The following is a 23,460-nucleotide window of genomic DNA, read 5'->3' as shown; positions in this document are numbered from 1 at the left end:
TTTACAATTTTCACAAAATTCGTAAAAAGTAACCAAAAGACAATAGGTAAGGGTATAGACCCCAGGGAAATAATTTGAATCATCTTGGTAGAGGACCACTAGATGATGCTTCATACCAAATATCAAAGCCCTAGGCTCTGTGGTTTTGGACAAGAAGATTTTCAAAGTTTTTCCCTATATAAATCTATGTAAATTATAGAAATAAACAAAGGGCCATAACTTACTAAAAAATTGTTAAACCAGTTTGATTTTCAGGGGGACACAACTAGGGTACCAATACATCATTCTGACAAAGTTTGGTCAAAATCCCCCTAGTAGTTTCTGAGGAGATGCGGTAACGAGAAATTGTTAACGGACGGAAGGACAGATGGAAGGACTGACGGAAGGACGACGGACCACGGACGCAGAGTGATTTGAATAGCCCACCATCTGATGATGGTGGGCTAAAAATCATAAGGTTGGGATCAGGGTTTCAGCAATCTGCAAATTTATTGGTAGCCCATTGGGTTACCAAAATTTTAATCTGGTAGCCCGAACATTTAAGTTTATTTTGCAATGGCCATTTCGGTTTATTTACTATGTGCTTCTATACTACAGTGGATGGAATGATTAAATTATTAGAGGTTTCATAATTTTCGCCATACGCACATTGTTATAAATTTTGTCCTCTTAAACAGCAATTATCATTACTCCTTTTTCTCATTTTAAAAGATAAAACTACATGTTCCAACTTGGGATAGACCACTAAAGTTGTTCAGGGTAAAAAGTCTATTTAATTGTGAGTGGTATTAAACAAAATGTATTTGTCAACAATACAGGACAGAGGCAACATGTGATAATAACTGATTCTGCAAACCATCAATTTAGGTGAAATACTGAGTATAGTTTCAGAGATGTTATATAATGCATATATCCCCGCTTCCCCTCTGTACCAGACAAAACTTACTCACAGTTTTCGATACTTGGTGTCAAATGTGCATTTCAGCATTATTTCAGTAAAATGCCCAAAGGGCATTAATATGAAGCCTGTGATTTACTGACACACTGCCTTAATGGCTAAACATTTCAGCCAGTAAAAAACCACAGTCGAAGTTGATAGTACTGACAAGATCTGTCATTAACTTTTGAACATTAGTGTGACCTTGACCTTTACTCTATGGCAATACTCATTTACGGAAATTTTTTTGCCATATAAAATCAAGATGGCCATGTAACGCTCATATTACATATTTCTTACCCCAGATAACCTATTATCTAATTTGGTCTAGACTTCATAGACAAACATTTTACCATGTTTTATATAAATCAGGTAGATCATTAAGCAAGCTTTTTAATAAACTGACCTAGTGACATATGGATTTGATCTCAGGAACCTGAGTTTTTAACGTGACCTAGAATTCATACAGACTGACATTCTAACAATTTTATAACGATGAAGTTGAAAAAGCGGTCTCTAAAAGTCTTTACAAAGTTTTCCTATGATATGACCTAACAACATAGGTTTTTCTTAAGTGACCCAGTTACAAAGTTATTTTTTTGTTTGTTTTGGGTTTAACGCCGTTTTTCAACAGTATTTCAGTCATGTAATGGCAGGCAGTTAACCTAACCAGTGTTCCTGGATTCTGTACCAGTACAAACCTGTTCTCCGCAAGTAACTGCCAACTTCCCCACATGAATCAGAGGTGGAGGACTAATGATTTCAGACACAATGTCGTTTATCAAATAGTCACGGAGAACATACACCCCGCCCGAGGCTCAAACTCACGACCCCAGATCAGGTAGGAAATGAGACCTCTTTAGTGATAATGATGTCTTTTTATGTTTTGACCTAGTGGCCTAATTTTAGACCTCAGGTAATCCAGTATTTAAATTTTGAAGAGATAAACATTCTGACAGAGTTTCATGAAGATCAACTAGTAAATGTGACTGCCTACACAGTTACACAGTGTGAACAATGTATTCCTATGATTTGAGCTTATGGCCTACATGTTTAAGACCTTGTGTAACCAATTTTTAAACTTGACCTAGATTTTATCAAAATAATAAAAAGTCTGACAAATATTCTAACAAAGTTTTGATCAAACAGAAAATGTGACCTCTACAGTGTCAGCATGGTTTGACATGATTTGATATAGTGACCTAGCTTTTGAACTCTGGTAATTCAGTTCTGAACTTCACCTAAATTTCATGCAAACATTCTGTCAAAGTTTTAAGAAGATCAAACAGAAACTTTGTCCACTGCAGTGCCAATAAGGTTTTTTTTTCATGACTTAACCTAGTGACCTAGTTTTCGGCCTCAGGTAACCAAGTTTTAAACTTGCCCTAGATTTCATTGAAACAAGCACTCTCAGAAACTTTTAAGAAGATCAAATTCAAATATGGCCTTTAGAATGTTAAAAATGTTTTGCTATGATTTTGATCTGGTGACCTGGTATTTGACCTAAGGTAATCAAGTTTTGAAACTGAGCTAGATTTCATAGAGACAAACACACACAGTTTCATAAAGATGAGGTAGAAAATGTAGCCTCTAGAGTAATAAGGTTTCTGACCCCATGTCACAGTATGTGACACAGTAATGAACCTGTCACAGATTTTATTCAGGGTGATATTAAGTGTAATATTTTGAATAAGGATGATTAAAATTAGGCTAAAATTGTGACCTCTACAGTGATAACAGTCAAACTGTTGATGCATGACACACGAGGAGCACAGGGTGATCACAATAGTTTACCTTGAGCACTTTGTGCTAAGCTGAGCTAAAAAGATTGCTTATGAAACTGACAAAACAAGAGGTCCTGAATCGCTCACCTGTCCTCACATGACCCAGTTTTGAACTGAGTATGACATCGTTTTCTCTATTATTTGACAAAGTGACCTAGTTTTTGAGCTCATGTGACCCAGTTTTGAACCTGACCCAGATATCATCAAGACAAAAATTCTGACCAATTTTCATGAAGATCCATTCAAGGGTATGGCATCTAGAGAGGTCACAAGGTTTTTTATTATTTGATCTACTGATCTAGTTATTGATGACACGTGACCCAGTTTCGAACTTGACCTAGATATCAACCAGGTGAACATTCTGACTAATTTTCATGAAGATCCATTCATAAGTATGGCCTCAAGAGAGGTCACAAGGTTTTTCTATTTTTAGACCTACTGACCTAGTTTTTGACCACAGTTAACCCAGTTTCAAACTTGACCTAGATATCATCAAGATGAACATTCAGACCAACTTTCATACAGATCCCATGAAAAATATGGCCTCTAGAGAGGTCACAAGGTTTGTCTATTATTTGACCTACTGACCTAGTTATTGATGGCATGTGACCCAGTTTTAAATCTGACCTAGATATCATCAAGGTGAACACTCTGACCAATTTTCATGAAGATCCATTCACAAGTATGGCTTCTAGAGAGGTCACAAGATTTTTCTATTTTTAGACCTACTGACCTAGTTTTGGACCACAGTTGACCCAGTTTCGAAGTTGACCTAGACATCATCAAGATGAACAATCAGATCAACTTTCATACAGATCCCATGAAAAATATGGTCTCTAGAGAGGTCACAAGGTTTTTTTATTATTTGACCTACTGACCTAGTTTTTGAAGGCACATGACCCAGTCTCGAACTTGACCTAGATACCATCAAGGTGAACATTCTGAGCAACTTTCATGAAAATCCATTGAAAAGTATGGCCTCTAGAGAGGTCACAAGGTTTTCTATTTTTAGACCTACTGACCTAGTTTTGGATCGCAGGTAACTCAGTTTCGAACTTGACCTAGATATCATCAAGATGAACATTCAGACCAACTTTCATACAGATCCCATGAAAAATATGGCCTCCAGAGAGGTCACAAGGTTTTTTTTATTATTTGACCTACTGACCTAGTTTTTGATGGCACATGACCCAGTTTCAAACTTGACCTAGATATCATAAAGGTGAACATTCTGATCAACTTTCATGAAGATCCATTGAAAAGTATGGCCTCTAGAGAGGTCACAAGGTTTTTCTATTTTTAGACCTACTGACCTAGTTTTGGATCACACGTGACCCACTTTCGAACTTGACCTAGATATCATCAAGATGAACATTCAGACCAACTTTCATAAAGATCCCATGAAAAATGTGACCTCTAGAGTGGTCACAAGCAAAAGTTTACGGACGGACGACGGACGCTGCGCGATCACAAAAGCTCACCATGTCACAAAGTGACATGTGAGCTAAAAATAACCTGGGCATTGATTTGGTGATATACACTAGTATGGTAAGTGTTTATAATGACAGGGCGAACGTTTCTCATTTGTATACGTGCTATTCTTGTTTAATAACCGAAAATGCTGCTAGATATCCTAATACCTTAACTTGGAAAGTCTGTATTTCCAAAATTTGTAAGGTTTGTGTGAAAGAAAACATACATCTATTCACTGATTCAAAACAAAGTATTTAATTTTAAAACAAAACATCTTAAATCACTGTCTGTGACAATCTGTGTTCCTGTTAAAAGAAGCATAATATATAAAAACATCTGTTGCCAAATGATGTACTGGTTTAGTCACTTTGTAGCAGCTGAAGTATTATCAATGCTTCACATTTTTTTCACAGAATAAAATAAGCCATATTATTCTCAACTGAAGAAAAATTGCATATTATATTCTAGTATCTGCTCCAATGACCTTATAATAAAACAATACATACAACATTACTCTGATAAACAAAGAAAAACAGTTTATTAAAAAGCTCTCACTTGAGGGTAAAAAATAACAAGAGGACCATGATGGTCCTGAATCGCTCACCTATCCCCACATGACCCAGTGTTGAACTGAGTATGACCTAGTTATTTCTATTATTTGACATAGTGACCTAGTTTTTGAGCACATGTGACCTAGATATCATCAAGATAAAAAATTCTGACCAATTTTCATGAAGATCCATTGAAAAATATGACCTCTAGAGAGGTCACAAGGTTTTTCTATTATTTGACCTAATGACCTAGTTTTTGAAGGCATGTGACCCACCTTTAAACCTGACCTAGATATCATCAAGGTGAACATTCTCACCAATTTTCATGAAGATCTCGTGAAAAATATGGCCTCTAGAGAGGTCACAAGGTTTTTCTATTTTTCGACCTACTGACCTAGTTTTTGACCGCACATGACCAAGTTATGAACTTGACCTAGATATCATCAAGGTGAACATTCTCACCAATTTTCATGAAGATCCATTGAGAAATATGGCCTCTAGAGACATCACAAGATTTTTCTATTTTTAGACCTACTGACCTAGTTTTTGACCGCACGTAACCCAGTTTCGAACTTGACCTAGATATCATCAAGGTCAACATTCTGACCAATTTTCATGAAGATCGCTTGAAAAATATGGCCTCTAAAGAGGTCACAAGGTTTTTCTATTTTTAGATCTACTGACCTAGTTATTGACCGCACGTGACCCAGTTTCGAACTTGACCTAGATATCATCAAGATGAACATTCTGACCAATTTTCATAAAGATCCCATGAAAAATATGACCTCTAGAGAGGTCACAAAGTTTTTCTATTTTCAGACCTACTGACCTAGTTTTTGACCGTACGTGACCCAGTTTCAAACTTGACCTAGATATCATCAAGGTGAACATTCTGACAATTTTTCATGAAGATCCATTGAGAAATATGGCCTCTAGAGAGGTCACAAGGTTTTTCTATTTTTAGACCTACTGACCTAGTTTTTGACCCCACGTGACCCAGTTTCGAACCTGACCTAGATATCATCAAGGTGAACATTCTGACCAATATTCATGAAGATCTCATGAAATAAATGGCCTCTAGAGAGGTCACAAGGTTTTTCTATTTTTAGACCTAGTGACCTAGTTTTTGACCCCACGTGACCCAGTTTCGAACTTGGTCTAGATATCATCAAGGTAAACATTCTGACTAATGTTCCTGAAGATCCATTGAAAAATATGGCCTCTAGAGAGGTCACAAGGTTTTTCTATTTTTAGACCTACTGACCTAGTTTTTGACCGCACGTGACCCAGTTTCGAACTTGACCTAGATATCATCAAGATGAACATTCTGACCAATTTTCATGAAGATCCATTGAGAAATATGGTCTCTAGAGAGGTCACAAAGTTTTTCTATTTTTAGACCTACTGACCTAGTTTTTGATCCCACATGACCCAGTATTGAACTTGACCTAGATATCATCAAGGTGAACATTCTGACCAATATTCATGAAGATCTCATGAAAAATATGGCCTCTAGAGAGGTCACAAGGTTTTTCTAATTTTAGATCTACTGACCTAGTTTTTACCCCCACGTGACCCAGTTACGTACTTGACCTAGATATCATGAAGCTGAACATTCTGACCAATTTTCATGAAGATCCATTGAGGAATATGGCCTCTAGAGAGGTCACAAGGTTTTTCTATTTTTAGACCTAATGACCTAGTTTTTGACCCCACGTGACCCAGTTTCGAACTTGACCTAGATATCATCAAGGTGAACATTCTGACCAACATTCATTAAGATCTCATGAAAAATATGGCCTCTAGAGAGGTCACAAGGTTTTTCTATTTTTAGACCTACTGACCTAGTTTTTGACCCCACGTGACCCAGTTTCGAACTTGACCTAGATATCATCAAGGTGAACATTCTGACCAATTTTCATGAAGATCTTGTGAAATATATGGCCTCTAGAGAGGTCACAAGGTTTTTCTATTTTTAGACCTACTGACCTAGTTTTTGACGGCACGTGACCCAGTTTCGAACTTGACCTAGATATCATCAAGGTGAACATTCTGACCAACTTTCATAAAGATCCAATGAAAAATGTGACCTCTAGAGTGGTCACAAGCAAAAGTTTAAGGACGCACGCACGCACGGACGGACGGACGACGGACGCCGCGCGATCACAAAAGCTCACCTTGTCACTTTGTGACAGGTGAGCTAAAAATATATAATACTTACATCAACAGTTATCTATCATTTTCTTCCCCCCCCCCCCCCCCCCCACACACAATACTTTTGGGTAATGCATAGATATTTATTACTTTGAATAAAAATCTATTCAAAATGGTAAATGTATTAATTAAATGGTAAAGATATTAGCAACATATATATTAAACCCACATGACAGTTTTCTGCAAGAGGTGACTTAAATCATTTACATAGATACCAAGACAACAATGAGCTGCACACTAGCACATGGCGTTATTACTCTATAAAAAGTATAAAGTATGTACAAATGTACAATGTAACTTTCTCTAACTGAATGTTCTGTGACAACAAGCACATTTGTACTTGGGTCAGAGCTAGCAATAACTTCCACCTGTATACCGGCACACTGTATAATTTTCTGTACTTATATTTGTGTTTGAAAGTAAACCTAAATGAAATAGTAATATCCCTTTCTTATGAATTCATCAAAATTTTTAGTCTGAAACTTAAGATTTTAATTGTCTTAACAATACAGTGTTACTTCTGCTCTGTGACTGTTTAATTATCAGAAATACTATTCAAACCCTTCATGAATAGGCAAGCTTTCATCTGTATATACAGTGAAATACTGCTCACTCAAGTACTGGTGTCTTAAGCACTTGGGCTCACATTTCATGTGGTTCACAGTCATTTTATTCAAAGTTTCTCTGTTTAGAACACTGGAAACCCATGCAAACTCAAGTGTTTTGTTTGTCCCCTTACATCCTTTGAGCAAATGATGATTTAGTGTATATACTATAAATGAGCCGTGCCATGAGAAAACCAACATAGTGGCTTTGCGACCAGCATGGATCCAGACCAGCCTGCACATCCACGCAGTCTGGTCAGGATCCATGCTGTTCGCTTTCAAAGCCTATTGCAATTACAGAAACTGTTAGCGAACAGCATGAATCCTGACCAGACTGCGCGGATGCGCAGGCTGGTCTTGATCCATGCTGGTCGCAAAGCCACTATGTTGGTTTTCCCATGGCATGGCTCAAATAATAGTATTGCAAGTTGAAAATTACCGCTCTTAAGTCTAAGTTTCAGACTTTAAATGTTGATGATTATGGCCATTGACTTTGTGTTTCTATGTTTACCTCCAGTGGCTCCTAGCAGCGGTCAGACTTTACCATAATCATGAAACAATTTGTGAGAGGTCCGTACAAAGATGCTACATACCAATTTTGGCAAAGATTTATCAAGTGGTTTATGATAGGTCATTAAAGGTTTTTTTTTAGCTTGGACAGCTCCTAAAAAGGTTCAAGCTGAACCATTTGAACAAACCCCAATGAGGCCTGAACAAGACAGACAAACCAAATCTGGTTATGATTAGTCAAGTGATTCATGGGAAGATGTTGTTTGATTGGTAATACTTCTCCTATTTTAAGCTCTGATGCTAAGCGAAAACATAACAAACTTAAAGATGATCAAAACAAGGTTGATACAGACCAATTTCAGTGCAGATCCAGCAAGTGGATCATGAAATTTCTTCTTTTAGCTTCAGAGTCCCTATAAAGGACCAAGTGGAACCATCTGAACAAAACTACAAGAGAATCATAAGATACTGACCAAATTTAGAATGGTTCTATCAAGCAGTTCTTGATAAGTCATTTTTTTCTGTTCTCAGCTCTGGCAGCCACAAAGAGGCAAAGACAAAACTGTCTGAACAAATTTGAAAGAGGATGCTACAGACAAATGTTTGAGAAAATCTATCATGTGATTCATGAGAAGCTGTTTAAAGCTTTTTATTTTTAAAAGGAGTCAATGGGAATCATTTGAAAAACAACTGAGAGAGGACAAAGCAATGATGCTATAGACTAATTTAGAGTACTAGGTCAATCAAATAATTCACAAAAAGAAGTCATTTAAAGCTTTTTCTATGTTAAGCTATTTAGCCCCAAAACGGGCCTAAGTATTTGACAAAATGGGGCTAACTATTTGAACAAATTTCAGAGTAACCATAGAGGTCAAGATCCTCAAATGGTTCATGAAAGGAAGTTGTTTAAAGGTTTTTTCTATTTCAAGCAAGAGGGGTCAAGCAAATGCATTTGAATAAACTTGACAGACAACCAGATAAGGATGCTGCAGAACATGTTAATGAGAAGAAGTTGTTTAAAGGTTTTTCTGTTTCTAGCACTTGTTACCTAATAAATGTGGTCAAGCTGAACAACCTTGGGAGAACCTTTCCATGATGCTACAGACCAAGTCTGGCCTGTAGTTTCAATGGAAAAGCTGGTAAAGTTAAAATGTTAATGCAAGATGATGACCAATGGATGCTGGACCTTTTACTTATGCTGAACTTGCATTGATGAAATAAAACATCTGAAATATTAACAGCAGTATTTTCTCGATAAAATGTATCTAAACAGAAAGTGGGAAATGTATATCAGCAAACAGAAATGAAGTTGTAACATTTCAAAGGTACACAACAACAGCGAGTTCCTGTTTATTTAAATTATCTGCAAAATAACATTATGCAAACTTTCATTAACTTTTAGCCTGCTGGCGGCAAGTGATTATGCGTTTGCAACCAGTGCAGACCAAAATCTGTGCAGGCTGATCATGCTCTGCACTGTTTGCTATTCAGTAAGTAAATCTTCAACGAACACTGCTTCGAATAATAAGTGGCACTGCCCCAATTGAATGATGGAACAGTCCATTTTAGAAATTTAGCAGGGTAAAGAACCTACCATGAAAACTGCAAATTGAATAAAGTACTTTAATCACTGATTTTCATCCTGCTTCACATATAAAAAAAATAAAAATGAACACCAGTCTAAAATCTTTAACATACTAGTAAATGTAGCTTGTTACTGTAAAAACACATATTTCTGCTGGGTCAAAATTTCTTGATTTTTAAATTTTGAGTATGTTCGCGAGGTTTAATATTCGCGACATTGTAGAAATGGTATCCTACTTGAATTCAAATTATACTAATGATGAATATTTACAAGAGGATTCATTTTTGCAATATGTAAGGCCTCACGATTTTAGTGAAATTTAAATCCACATGAAAATTTCTGCTTTTACAGTATGATAGTTTCCAAGCATTGGTAAAATTACTAACAAGAGGACCATGATGGTCCTGAATCGCTCACCTCTTCCCACATGATCCAGTTTGGAGTATGACCTCGTTTTTTCTATTATTTGACATAGTGACCTAGTTTTTGAGCTCATGTGACCCAGTTTTGAACTTGACCTAGATATTATCAAGATAAAAATTCTGACCAATTTTCATGAAGATCCATTGAAAAATATGGTCTCTAGAGAGGTCACAAGGTTTTTCTATTATTTGACCTATTGACCTAGTTTTTTAAGGCACGTGACCCAGTTTCAAACTTGACCTAGATATCATCAAGGTGAACATTCTGACCAATTTTCATGAAGATCCATTCAAGGGTATGGCCTCTAGAGAGGTCACAAGGTTTTTCTATTTCAAGACCTACTGACCTGGTTTTTGAGCGCAGTTGACCCAGGTTCAAACTAGACCTAGATATCATCAAGATAAACATTCAGACCAACTTTCATACAGATCCCATGAAAAATATAGCCTATAGAGAGGTCACAACGTTTTTTCATTATTTGACCTACTGACCTTCTTTTTGAAGGCACGTGACCCACTTTTGAACTTGACCTAGATATTATCAAGATGAACATTCTGACCAATTTTCATGAAAATCCATTGAAAAGTATGGCCTCTAGAGAGGTCACAAGGTTTTTCTATTTTTAGACCTACTGACCTAGTTTTGGATCGCACATGACTCTGTTTCGAACTTGACCTAGATATCATCAAGATGAACATTCAGACCAACTTTCATGAAGATCCACTGAAAAATATGGCCTTTAGAGAGGTCACAAGGTTTTTCTATTATTTGACCTACTGACCTAATTTTTGACCGCATGTGACCCACTTTCTAACTTGACCTAGATATCATCAAGATGAACATTCAGACCAACTTTTATACAGATCCAATGGAAAATATGGCCTCTAGAGAGGTCACAAGGTTTTTCTATTATTTGACCTACTGACCTAGTTTTTAAAGGCACGTGACCCACTTTCGAACTTGACCTAGATATCATCAAGGTGAACATTCTGACCAATTTTCATGAAGATTTCATGAAATATATGGCCTCTAGAGAGGTCACAAGGTTTTTCTATTTTTAGACCTACTGACCTAGTTTTTGACAGCACGTGACCCAGTTTTGAATATGACCTAGATATCATCAAGATGAACATTCAGACCAACTTTCCTACAGATCCCATTAAAAATGTGGCCTTTAGAGAGATCACAAGGTTTTTCTATTATTTGACCTACTGACCTAGTTTTTGATCGCACGTGACCCAGTTTCGAACTTGACCTAGATATCATCAAGGTGAACGTTCTGACCAATTTTCATGAAGACCTTGTGAAATATATGGCCTCTAGAAAGGTCACAAGGTTTTTCTATTTTTAGACCTACTGACCTAGTTTTTGACCGTACATGACCCAGTTTCGAACTTGACCTAGATATCATCAAGATGAACATTCAGACCAACTTTGATACAGATCCCATGAAAAATATGGCCTCTAGAGAGGTCACAAGGTTTTTCTATTATTTGACCTACTGACCTAGTTTTTGAAGGCACCTGACCCAGTTTCGAATTTGACCTAAATATCATCAAGGTGAAAGTTCTGACCAATTTTCATGAAGATCTTGTGACATATATGGCCTCTAGAGAGGTCAAAAGGTTTTTCTATTTTTAGACCTACTGACCTAGTTTTTGAAGGCATGTGACCCAGTTTCGAACTTAACCTAGATATCATCAAGGTAAACATTCTGACCAATTTTCATGAAGATCCATTGAAAATTATGGCCTCTAGAGAGGTCACAAGGTTTTTCTATTTTTAGACCTACTGACCTAGTTTTTGACGGCATGTGACCCAGTTTCGAACTTGACCTAGATATCATCAAGGTGAACATTCTGACCAAATTTCATAAAGATCCCATGAAAATTGTGACCTCTAGAGTGGTCACAAGCAAAAGTTTACAGCCGCACGGACAGACGCACGGACGACGGACACCGCGCGATCACAAGAGCTCACCTTGTCACTTTGTGACAAGTGAGCTAAAAACATCAGAACCTCCTGTTTAGTATGCAAAAATAAAACTTATCAAGGGTCTTTTTTTACTGTCTAATTCACGGTATCTTGCAGTATCCAGATATAAACTACATAATTCTAAAAGTCTCCAAGGCTGATCGTTTTTGTATTTTTAAGATAATATTTAAAAATTTCAATTTATATTTTTCCCTATGTAAAAACTAAGCAATTTTGTTCACAATTTCGAAAGAAAATCTTTTCTTTTCCAAATTTCACAAAAAACAAGGAGCTACGCTCAATAAACGCTTGATGCCCCCGGTGGCAGCCTTGTCGATACAAAGCAACCTAAGTCCAAAACGAGGTCAAGTTCAAGGTCAAGGTCAAACTAAGGTCAGGTGATGTCTGAAGATGAGGAATGGTCACATGTTACATCTGCATTAGTATCAAGTCATTCTAGTAAGGGGTATTGATGCTAGACGAAACGGTCCCATTTGGTTAACCAAGAGATGGCCCATACAAAGCAACCTAAGTCCAAAACGAGGTCAAGGTCAAGGTCAAACTGAGGTTAGGTGATGTCTGAAGATGAGGAATGGTCACAGGTTACATCTGCATTAGTATCAAGTCATTCTAGTAAGGGATATTGATGCTAGACGAAACGTTCCCATTTGGTTAACCAAGAGATGGCCCATACAAAGCAACCTAAGTCCAAAACGAGGTCAAGGTCAAACTGAGGTCAGGTGATGTCTGAAGATGAGGAATGGTCACATGTTACATCTGCATTCGTATCAAGTCATTCTAGTAAGGGGTATTGATGCTAGACGAAACTGTCCCATTTTGTTAACCAAGAGATGGCCCATACAAAGCAACCTGTCCAAAACGAGGTCAAGGTCAAGGTCAAACTGAGGTCAGGTGATGTTTGAAGATAAGGAATGGTCACAGGTTACATCTGCATTAGTATCAAGTCATTCTAGTAAGGGGTATTGATGCTAGACGAAACGGTCCCATTTGGTTAACCTCGAACGGACGGATGGACGAACGAACAGACAGGACAATCACTTTATGCCTCCCGCATCAGTAGATGCCGGGGGGCATAAAAGTATGGAGATGTTGCTTTCACACTAAATAATCTTGCTCATTTTTTACAAAATTTCATTTAATAATTGTCACTATAAAATCAAAAAGATATTGTGCCAGGAGTAGCTAAAATTTACAATGGAAGACACCCCATCAACGATAAATTCAAAACTAATCTACCGGTAGATATTTTAGAAATTCAAAAAGTTTCTATTACCATCTGCGGAACCCTTAAGAATAATGTATAGTACTAGAGCTGAATTTGAGAAAAGCGCATGTCTCCCACAACTGCCTATATAATCATCTAAATACCAAGTCAGTCTTTAAATACCATTTACTCACTACAAATATACCTTTGAAGAGTAAAAAGGCTGATTCTGGGTAATTCAAGGTCCATAATCCTGGAGTGCCTCCAGTGATTTGGCTAGTTAATGTACTTGGCCGAGCAGTTATGGTCAAAAACATTTGGTTCAAGTTTGGTGAAAATCGGATGAGAAATGTTCGTCAGAGTGCGGACAAGGGTAAAAAGGCTGATTTGCCATATGTCCAAAGTGCTTGGGCATGGTTTGGCTAGTTATTGCACTTGGCCGAGGACTTATGATCAAACACATTTTATTCAAGTTTGGTGAAGATCGGACTAGAAATGTTCGACTAAGAATGCGGACAAGATTTGTGACAGACACACAAAGACAGGAGTAAATCAATATGTCTCCCACACCACTGTGTGGTGGGAGACATAATTAACAGTACTGTCTTACATTTAAAGAGGAATCAAAGGATAACCCTGTAACAGACCATCCCCTGAGACTAACAGGTGAACCTTAAAATGAAAACAGTGTTGAAACTATCACAGTCACTAATTTTTACTATTTTCTTTGACTAGAAAATGAGAGATTGGTTTTAAACTGGACAAAATATCAGTTCTGACTTGACCAGCGAACGCTCTGGTGATACAAGCAAATGGGGGTGGAGTATGTTTTTTTGTAATGAGATTCTGTTTGCTGTCCAACTGAACTTCTGTGAAAGCACTAACAATGTCCAGGTTTCCCTCAATGTACCATAATGAATGACCATCAGTGGCACTGAATTCACACAGACATGGGTATTCTGTCTCCTCATCATCATAAACATACGGTTTTTTAATGGTTGCTATCTCCTTCCTTGGCAAGTTCACTTCAGTCAGTACCTCCGAGTTGAATTTATATTCATACAATATTTTCGCCTCATGTCCACAATTTTTGGTACCATTGGAAACAATAAGTAAACGATCCTCTTCTTCTAAAATAGCACTGCCTCTGAATATATCTTGATCTTCAATAAATTCAGATTTCAATATGACTGGCACAGGAAACAGGTTATTCAGATTGGCAACAAACACAATATTCCATCCACCGTCTAATGTGCTATGAGTTACTAGCATTTCGTTGCTAGTTTTGCTAATGTGTGCATTCATTTCTGGCATTCCGCCATTGTCTGACAGGTTTGTTCGAATCCTTGTTGGAGTGACAAAGATGCAATCCCATGATTCACCATCGCTACGAAGAATGTAACCCCGGAAATACATATCAGTCGCCTGATCAAATGAATTGTCTGTAAACAGTCTCATTCTGACAATCATGTACTTTTCATCTCCTTTCCCTGTCACAAAACAAACATCATTCGCCTGAAAATGGCCATCTTCCAGTTCAGGATTTATGTTTGTATCATAGTACTGTACATCAGGTGCATGCCATGTGTGACTTTTCAAGTTATACAAATCAATGTAATCTCCGCGGTTATCAACAAATGCAATATTATCATCCAGAACTACCAATCTACTTTCATACCCAGATCCGTCAATGAGATACTCTGGCATTCCGCCCTGTTCGTGAAGCTCACACACATAGTACCAGCTCCGTGTCCTAGGAATGTACGTACAGACATCGAACACAGCATCATTAAAAGGTTCCTGTACATGATGAATCAGTCCTCCTAAACGAGCTTTTTTATAGTCCTGTATAACACATAGTTTTGGTGATAATGTGACAACTGCTAATTCTGTTACAGGAACCTTTTTCTTCCCTTTCCCAGAAAGACTTGTACTGCAGGTTGCCACATCACACTGAGAATGATCAGTTTCGGAAGAATTATCCATCACCACTTCATCAACAGCAGTTTTCAGCTTTGACAGAAAATCCTCCTTGTTTTCAATGTCACATGTTTCTAGTGTCATCACAAGCCTTTCATACAGAGTTTCAAGACAAACCTCATTCAAATTTGTACATGTCACTCTTTCTTCAAATCTGTTCAATGTATCCAGTAACTCTAAACCAACTGATACATGCTTTGCAGTCTTGCCTTTATTAACCCATTTTGTCACAAACTGAACAATATTGTAAGCAGAACAATGCTCAAACACATCCTTTTCTATCAGGCAAGCAAGCTCATCTGCTGATAAATTCAAAGTAGACTCTTCAAAGATCAAGAAGTCATGAAATCTGGATTTCATCATAAGTTCTGAATCAACTTCAACATCTGTTATCCCATGTTCAGCTGCATACAGATAGAACTTTAAACAGGTTTTCAGACATAACGCTTCCTTCATGAAATCAGCTGAAAACTGCCGAAGAGTTTCTAGAAGGAAGAAGGATGACAGTTTTACTATAATGCCCAAATTATCCATGTTTATTTCAACTTCACCAGAGTAAATGAAATTCAGGATGATTTCCAAAGCATCGACATTTTCTGTTACTTCAGAGAGATTGATCTCTTTCATTGTTGCTTCACTAAAATGGCCAAGAAATAGAGACTTGAAGTACGGACAACCAGCAGCTAACACTGATCTATGGGCATGTATTTCACTTGATTGTACTTTTAAAATGACATCGCAGAAAGTTTTCTCTCGTCTAAGCTGATTGAGAACTGACATTATCGATGTAAAGTGAGACTCGCTGGCTCTGTATAGCACCATGGTTTATTCTTCACAGTAACATTAATCTGAAATTAAAGTAAAATATGTATTCATAAATAATCTTATCTTGTAATACACTGTAATGGTTTAACTTATAAGTTCATAGCCTGTCATAAGGGCAGAACTATAACTGTTACATGTTAAGCACTAGTAAATAAGAGCTGTTTGTAAAACATGTATGCCCCTCATGACGACCTGTACCATTTTCAGTCTCAAAATCACTATAATCTTGCCCTTTGACCTACTTACACAGTAAGGTCATCTACTGACCATAGGCAATTTATCCCATGAAAACAGCCCTTTAGCAGTTACGCGTAGGTAGACATTTTTCGCAAAGAATAAAACTTATTCCAAGAAATTTACAATGAAAATGGTCTAGATCTATTCTCAATACTATAAGCAATAAACATAAGCCAAAAATTTAACTGTCACCTCCTCATGTCACTCATTATACCAGATTTCATCCATAGCATGGAACTACATTTTGGACTACTTCACAAAGTCATGTAACACTGAGTAGTCACTTCCGGTTTGGTGTAATCCGTCCTTAAAGAAACATTTTTCATACTCAAAATGTGTTATTTTCACTTAAATTGTACCAGTAACCTGAATGCATGAAAAAAATACCAGTTTCAGTTTGATACAATCAATTTTCAAGGTTTTATGGCTTTTTCAGTAACGTATGCTAGTGCGCCAAATTTCCTGGAAAAAAGCTGTCGCGACATCATTTTTGACCACTTTTCCTTGCTTGAGCTTATTTTTGCCATATTTTATCAAGTTTTACCATAAAGTGCACTCAAATCACATACTGTTACTGTAAAATATACCCAAACTCACCCCTGACACCTAAAAAATACCAATATTTAGTCAATAAATATGCATTTTTGGAAAAAAATACACCCAAAACAGTGATCTTGAAATATTTTTAAATTTCTTCTTTTTCTCTGCTAAATTGCACTGAAATTGTCATCTTCTATCATAATCTGGCCAAACTAGCCTGTTTACAGCCACATCTAAACAAGTTTAATTTTTTACCCCTTCACAACTTACAGGTTACATTCTACCAATTCAATTCCTTATTTATTTCATATTAATAACAAAACATTCAGACCTCATTTTCAGCACTTCAGAGCATTTCAATGATATGAAAACCATATATGGTCATTTAGTATAACATGTCTTCTTATCAAAAATAGAAAAATATTGACATGTTATGCTGAATATAAGAAAAACAAGAGCTGTCTGTAAGACAGCCAAGCTCGACTATTCGAAATATTGTCCCAGAAGCAGGAAAATATTACCCAAAAAGGTTAAATATCAAAAGAGTTTTAAGTTCAAAAGGGGGAATAATTTGACCAAAATGCATATCAGTTATGGGACTTGCTGCTATCAACTAGTTTTATAACCCCGAAGGCACATGTGAAGTTACAATTCAATTTTGCATTAGTTTTGGAGATAGAAACTTGCATGTAAAACTTTAACCAGAATTTTCAAAGTCCAAAAGGGGGCATAATTTGCCCAAAATCATGCCAGAGTTATGGGACTTGATCCAGTGAGGTTAGTAATTGATCTAGAAAAAGAAAAAATAAGTTTAAAATCTATATGCCTTTTAGTAATAGCTGTATGTACTTGCACGCAAAACTTTAACCAGAATTTGCTAAGTCCAAAAGGGGACATAATTTGGCCAAAATGAAGGTCAGAGTTATGGGACTTGCTGCTATCAACTAGATTTATAACCCCGAAGACACATGTGAAGTTTCAAATCAATATCTGCATTGGTTTTGGAGATAATAACTTGCATGTAAAACTTTAACCAAAATTTTCTAAGTCTAAAAGGGGGCATAATTTGCTCAAAAAACATGTCAGAGTTATGGGACTTGACCCAGTGAGGTTGGTAATTGATCTAGAATAAGAAAAAATAAGTTTCAAATCTATATGCCTTTTAGAAATAGCTGTATGTACTTGCACGCAAAACTTTAACCAGAATTTGCCAAGTCCAAAAGGGGGCATAATTTGGCCAAAATGAAGGTCAGAGTTATGGGACTTGCTGCTATCAACTAGATTTATAACCCCGAAGACACATGTGAAGTTTCAAATCAATATCTGCATTAGTTTTGGAGATAGTAACTTGCATGTAAAACTTTAACTAAAATTTTCTAAGTCTAAAAGGGGGCATAATTTGCTCAAAATACATGTCAGAGTTATGGGTCTTGACCCAGTGAGGTTGGTAATTGATCTAGAAAATGAAAAATAAGTTTCAAATCTATATGCCTTTTAGAAATAGCTGTCTGTACTTGCACGCAAAACTTTAACCAGAATTTTCTAAGTCCAAAAGGGGGCATAATTTGGCCAAAATGAAAGTCAGAGTTATGGGACTTGCTGCTATCAACTAGTTTTATAACCCCGAAGACACATGTGAAGTTTCAAATCAATATCTGTATTAGTTTTGGAGATAGTAACTTGCATGTAAAACTTTAACCAAAATTTTCTAAGTCCAAAAGGGGGCATAATTTGCTCAAAATACATGTCAATGTTATGGGACTTGACCCAGAGAGGTTGGTAATTGACCTAGAAAAAGAAAAAATAAGTTTCAAAGCTATATGCCTTTAATTGATGGCTGTATGTACTTGCATGCAAAAACTTAACCAAGGTGTGACGCCGACGCCGACGCCAGGGTGAGTAGAATAGCTAGACTATTCTTCGAATAGTAATCTGTTCTGAGAAACATCACCCTCTAAAAATGCCCCCATGAAAACAGCCCTTTAGCAGTTACGCGTAGGTAGACATTTTTCGCAAAGAATAAAACTTATTCCAAGAAATTTACAATGAAAATGGTCTAGATCTATTCTCAATACTATAAGCAATAAACATAAGCCAAAAATTTAAATGTCACCTCCTCATGTCACTCATTATACCAGATTTCATCCATAACATGGAACTACATTTTGGACTACTTCACATGTAACACTGAGTAGTCACTTCCGGTTTGGTGTAATCCGTCCTAAAGGTCTACAAGTCATGTCGTCCGAGATACGATTTTTCGACAGAGGACTTTTTTCTGAATTTATTTTTTTACGGGAGGTTTTCATGTCCCGGCGGGAGACCGGGAGATATACTGAAAATACGGGAGAAAAAGTCTCCCGGCGGGAGATATGGCATGTATGAAGGTGTAAAGATGTTTTAAAAGTTCCTGGCATCTCTTGCCAGAAATAGAGGCATATCAGTGACTTATATTGAGTCAGCCTATTGAACTTTGAAGGAACACTTAAGCTTTGCTTTGTTATTTAAATACAGGCTTTTGTGAATTGTTGTAACTTTAACATTGGAAATTTATTATTCGCTGGAACTTTGTTACATCTTGTTGCTTGTTATCATCTAAATGGGAAACCTGAATTAAACTTCAAACAAGAGCACCGCCTTGCGGGTGCTGACACTCATCTGATTTTTTTTGTATAATAGAAATATTGTCCTACCCATGATTTTCTAAGTCTAAAAAGGGCCATCACTCTTGCAAAAAGCAGGATAGAGTTATGTTTCTTGATGTACAGTGTCCACTTATGATGGTGAAAAACTGTTGCAAGTTTTAAAGCAATAGCTTTGATAGTTTATGAGAAAAGTTGACTTAAACATAATATTCAACCAAGAAAATGATTTTTCTAAGTCCAAAAGGGGCAATAATTATTGCAAAAAGCAGGATGGAGTTATGTTGCTTGCTGTACAGGGTCAGCTTATGATGGTGAACAAGAGTTGCAAGTTTTAAAGCAATAGCTTTGATAGTTTAAGAGAAAAAGTTGACCTAAACATAAAACTTAACCAAGAAATCTGATATTTTCTAAGTCCAAAAGGGGCCATAAATCTTGCAAAAAGCAGGATGGAGTTATGTTTCTTGCTGCACAGGGTCAGCTTATGATGGTGAACAAGTGTTGCAAGTTTTAAAGGAATACCTTTGATAGTTTAGGATAAAAGCTGACCTAAACATAAAACTTAACAAAGAAAACTGATTTTCTAAGTCCAAAAGGGGCAAAAATTCTTGCAAAAAGCAAGATGGAGTTATGTTTCTTGATGTACAGGGTCTGTTTATGATGGTGAACAAGTATTCCAAGTTTCAAAGCAAAAGCTTTGATAGTTTAGGAGAAAAGTTGACCTAAACATAAAACTTAACCAAGAAATCTGATATTTTCTAAGTACAAAAGGGGCCATAAATCTTGCAAAAAGCAAGATGGAGTTATGTTTCTTGCTATACAGGGTCAGCTTATGATGGTGAACAAGTATTCCAAGTTTCAAAGCAATAGCTTTGATAGTTTAGGAGAAAAGCTTACCTAAACATAAAACTTAACCAGGCAACGCCGACGCAGACGCCGACGCCGACAACCGCTCAAGTGATGACAATAACTCATCATTTTTTTTCAAAAAATCAGATGAGCTAAAAACGGTTACATTGTGTTTATCTGCAGTGTGGACAATTATCTAAAGGTCAAGCCTAAAACCAGAGGCTTATAAGTCTGTCAAAATGAGGTTCCTTTAAATTTATAACACTCGGTAGAATCTCACAGAAGTTCGAACCCGGCTAATTTCCCCAAGACTACAAAAATCAACCGGTACCACCTGTGAACCCGAGTCATGACCCCAACACCCTTTGAATGATAAGGGCCCTCTATGACACAAACAATAATGAATAAATAGTAGTTTGAAAGAACATACATTGATGTCCTACAACTGTTCAACAAAATTTTATAAACAAAGAGTGTACTGGTACTTGACAAGAAACAATGATAAATATCCAAAAGGAAAAGCCATATTCCAAGAACGCAGCCTCTTTTCATCATCTTTGACAGAGGTTGAGTTTTGTACATATAATGGTCCCTGAAAGATTCAAATTAATATAACAATATTTCAACTGAATGTACCGAGTCATAACTGAAAGTTCTTCATGTTTTCATGGTTAAGGCAGTTCTGCATGTTTGATTAACTAGAAGTGATGATGTAACTTCAGTTATTCAGAAAACCTAAAATGAGCCGCACCATGAGAAAACCAACATAGTGCATTTGCAACCAACATGGATCCAGACCAGGCTGCGCATCTGCGCAGTCTGGTCGAGATCCATGCTTTTCGTTAACAGTTTCTCTAATTGCTATAGGCTTTGAAAGCAAACAGCATGGATCCTGACCAGACTGTGCCAATGCACAGGTTGGTCTGGATCCATGCTGGTCCCAAATGTACTATGTTGGACTTGGTTTTCTCATGGTGTGGCTCAAATTATTTTTGGTACTTGTGTAACCGTCAGTTTTTTTCCCAGTCAGGTTTTTTCCCAGGGCCAGTTCTTTCCCTCCCTAGTCAATCCCCCCCCCCCCCCCACCAATTGCAACTGGTTACTCTTGATCAATATTAAGGGGGGAAAAAACTAACTACTAAGTCAATTCTCACCCACCCCCCCTACTCATCAATATTCCTGGCTAGTCAATTCTTTACCCCCATTGTCAATTTTTCTGGCTAGTCAATTATTTCCCCTGTTAGTGAATTGGAACTGGTTATTCTTGGTTATTCTTAATAGCCTGTTCTTTATTTCCGATATGTTTGATTACTGAAAACGTTATTCATACAGAGGAGACTATATTTTCGCTTTAAAAATGTAAGATGATTTCAAAAGTTTGCTCTCGTTTTTTTCCGTTGTTGTAAATTGTAAGTGACTGGAAACAGAAGTATTCTTTAATCCTGGGAAAAATACAGTCGCAAATTCAATAAATAAAAAATAGCAATTTGTACGCCGTAATTGGAAGCTTTATCAAATTCTTGTTTTCCTCGGGACTGATGAATTAAAATAACAAACTTAATGTTTTCTTTAGTATTTAAGACATGGATTATACTCTAAATTTTTGAATTCCTTTAAGTGCTCAAATAAATGAATAACGGTGTATACCTGAAATCACTGTTAAAACTTCATATTCAATATGCCTCATACCCGAGTGAGAGGTAATAACTTTATGACAACTAATCATAACTTTTACCAGCAATTACCTTCTACACTGGTAATATAATAGTACATAGTAGCTATAGTACATTTCTATTGATTACCGGACCTCTAGACTGGTTAACAGAACCTTAGCCATTGCCAATAAGAAAAACCTGTAAACATGGTACTGCTACAGAAAACTTTTAATTTAAAAGGAATTTAAATAAACTGCCGAGTATCAAAAATAAGGGAGAATAGGTGTTTAATATGTTTTGTCTCTGCTTTAAACAATGAAACAGAAGGGAGTCAGTCGCACAGTGGTTAGCAGGCCTATTCTAGAGTACGCCAGCTCTGCTTGGGACCCTCACACACAGACCAACACTGACCAACTTGAGGCCGTCCAGCGCCATGCAGCACGCTTTGTGAAGGGCGATTACTGCACCACTAGCAGTACTAGCCAAATGGTGTCTGATATCGGCTGGCTACCCCTCCATATATGTCGCTCCAACGCCAAGCTGGTCATGACTTACAGAATAGTTCATGGCCTTGTCGACATAACACCACCAGCAAGGTTTTTCCACCCTACCTCCATCAACACCTGTGGGCACTCCATGAGACACTATCCTCAGTTTTGTGGCAAAGATGTTCTCCTTCACTCCTTCTTCACCTCCGCCACCAGACTATGGAACCGGCTCCCACAGGAAGGTGTCATGGCCGGCAGCGTCGAGGCCTTCAAGAGGGCCCTGGCGACATCATCCCACTAAGCTGCAACGTCGTTTTCATCTGCTTTTACTCTGCACTGTAAATAATTGAGCGCCGCACTCACCCCCTTGTACATACACCATTGCCCCAGAGTGGGACCTGTACAAGAACGGAAGAATAAGAAGAAGAGGTTGGGCTGCAATGCCAGCAGTCCTGGTTCGATTCCCGGTTGCAGCTGATATCCAGACTAGTGTTCAGTGCTGGGTAATTTACTTAAATTGGTACTGTTTCCAGCAGTATCGGCCCATGTATCGGCCTAGATTGGATGTTGGAGAGGTAAATATGACGCATGCCGTGGGCTCAACTGGAAATAAGTTGTTACATCCAGGTGGGGACTTTCGTTGACTACCCATGTTAAACAAGAAGCTTTACTTTTACTTTACAATTACCTTTAAAAACTGACAAATATGGCTGGTAACGATTTTTATCATACATAATCATACAGTCTTAGACGGTCGAAAATTGCTGCAGTCTGCAGTGCCATCGATACGCTTCGTCCTATACAACAAAATAAACGGATGCAACTAACTTATAGATACATTGTATCACTTCTAGTGAAACCAAATAACTGTTTATTGTTGATAAAGGCGAAGCAAACTTACGTATTACGAAAAATCAGATATTAAATTATAAATTGTTTATGTTTGGTTTCTTGAATGTGCAT

The 23,460-nt window shown here is 37.2% G+C and overlaps 1 protein-coding gene across 1 annotated transcript; it reads right to left on the bottom strand.

Moving 5' to 3' along the window:
- Nucleotides 1–4,425: 4,425 nt before the first annotated feature.
- Nucleotides 4,426–23,459, bottom strand: LOC123543171 (kelch-like protein 26). The gene is made up of 2 exons (XM_045329266.2): nt 23,399–23,459; nt 4,426–16,109 (listed from the first exon to the last, which is right to left on the bottom strand). The coding sequence occupies exon 2, from the start codon at nt 16,081–16,083 to the stop codon at nt 13,990–13,992; it is 2,094 nt and encodes a 697-aa protein (XP_045185201.2). The 5' UTR covers nt 16,084–16,109; nt 23,399–23,459; the 3' UTR covers nt 4,426–13,989.
- Between the last annotated feature and the right edge of the window lies 1 nt (nt 23,460).

Source organism: Mercenaria mercenaria, chromosome 1 (assembly GCF_021730395.1).
Source record: "Mercenaria mercenaria strain notata chromosome 1, MADL_Memer_1, whole genome shotgun sequence".
NCBI classification, from domain to species: domain Eukaryota; kingdom Metazoa; phylum Mollusca; class Bivalvia; order Venerida; family Veneridae; genus Mercenaria; species Mercenaria mercenaria.
This window is presented reverse-complemented; position numbering and strand designations above follow the sequence as displayed.

Coding starts and splice junctions, on each gene's coding strand:
- LOC123543171 (XM_045329266.2), bottom strand. CDS start 16,083: ATGGTGCTATACAGAGCCAGCGAGTCTCACTTTACATCGATAATGTCA.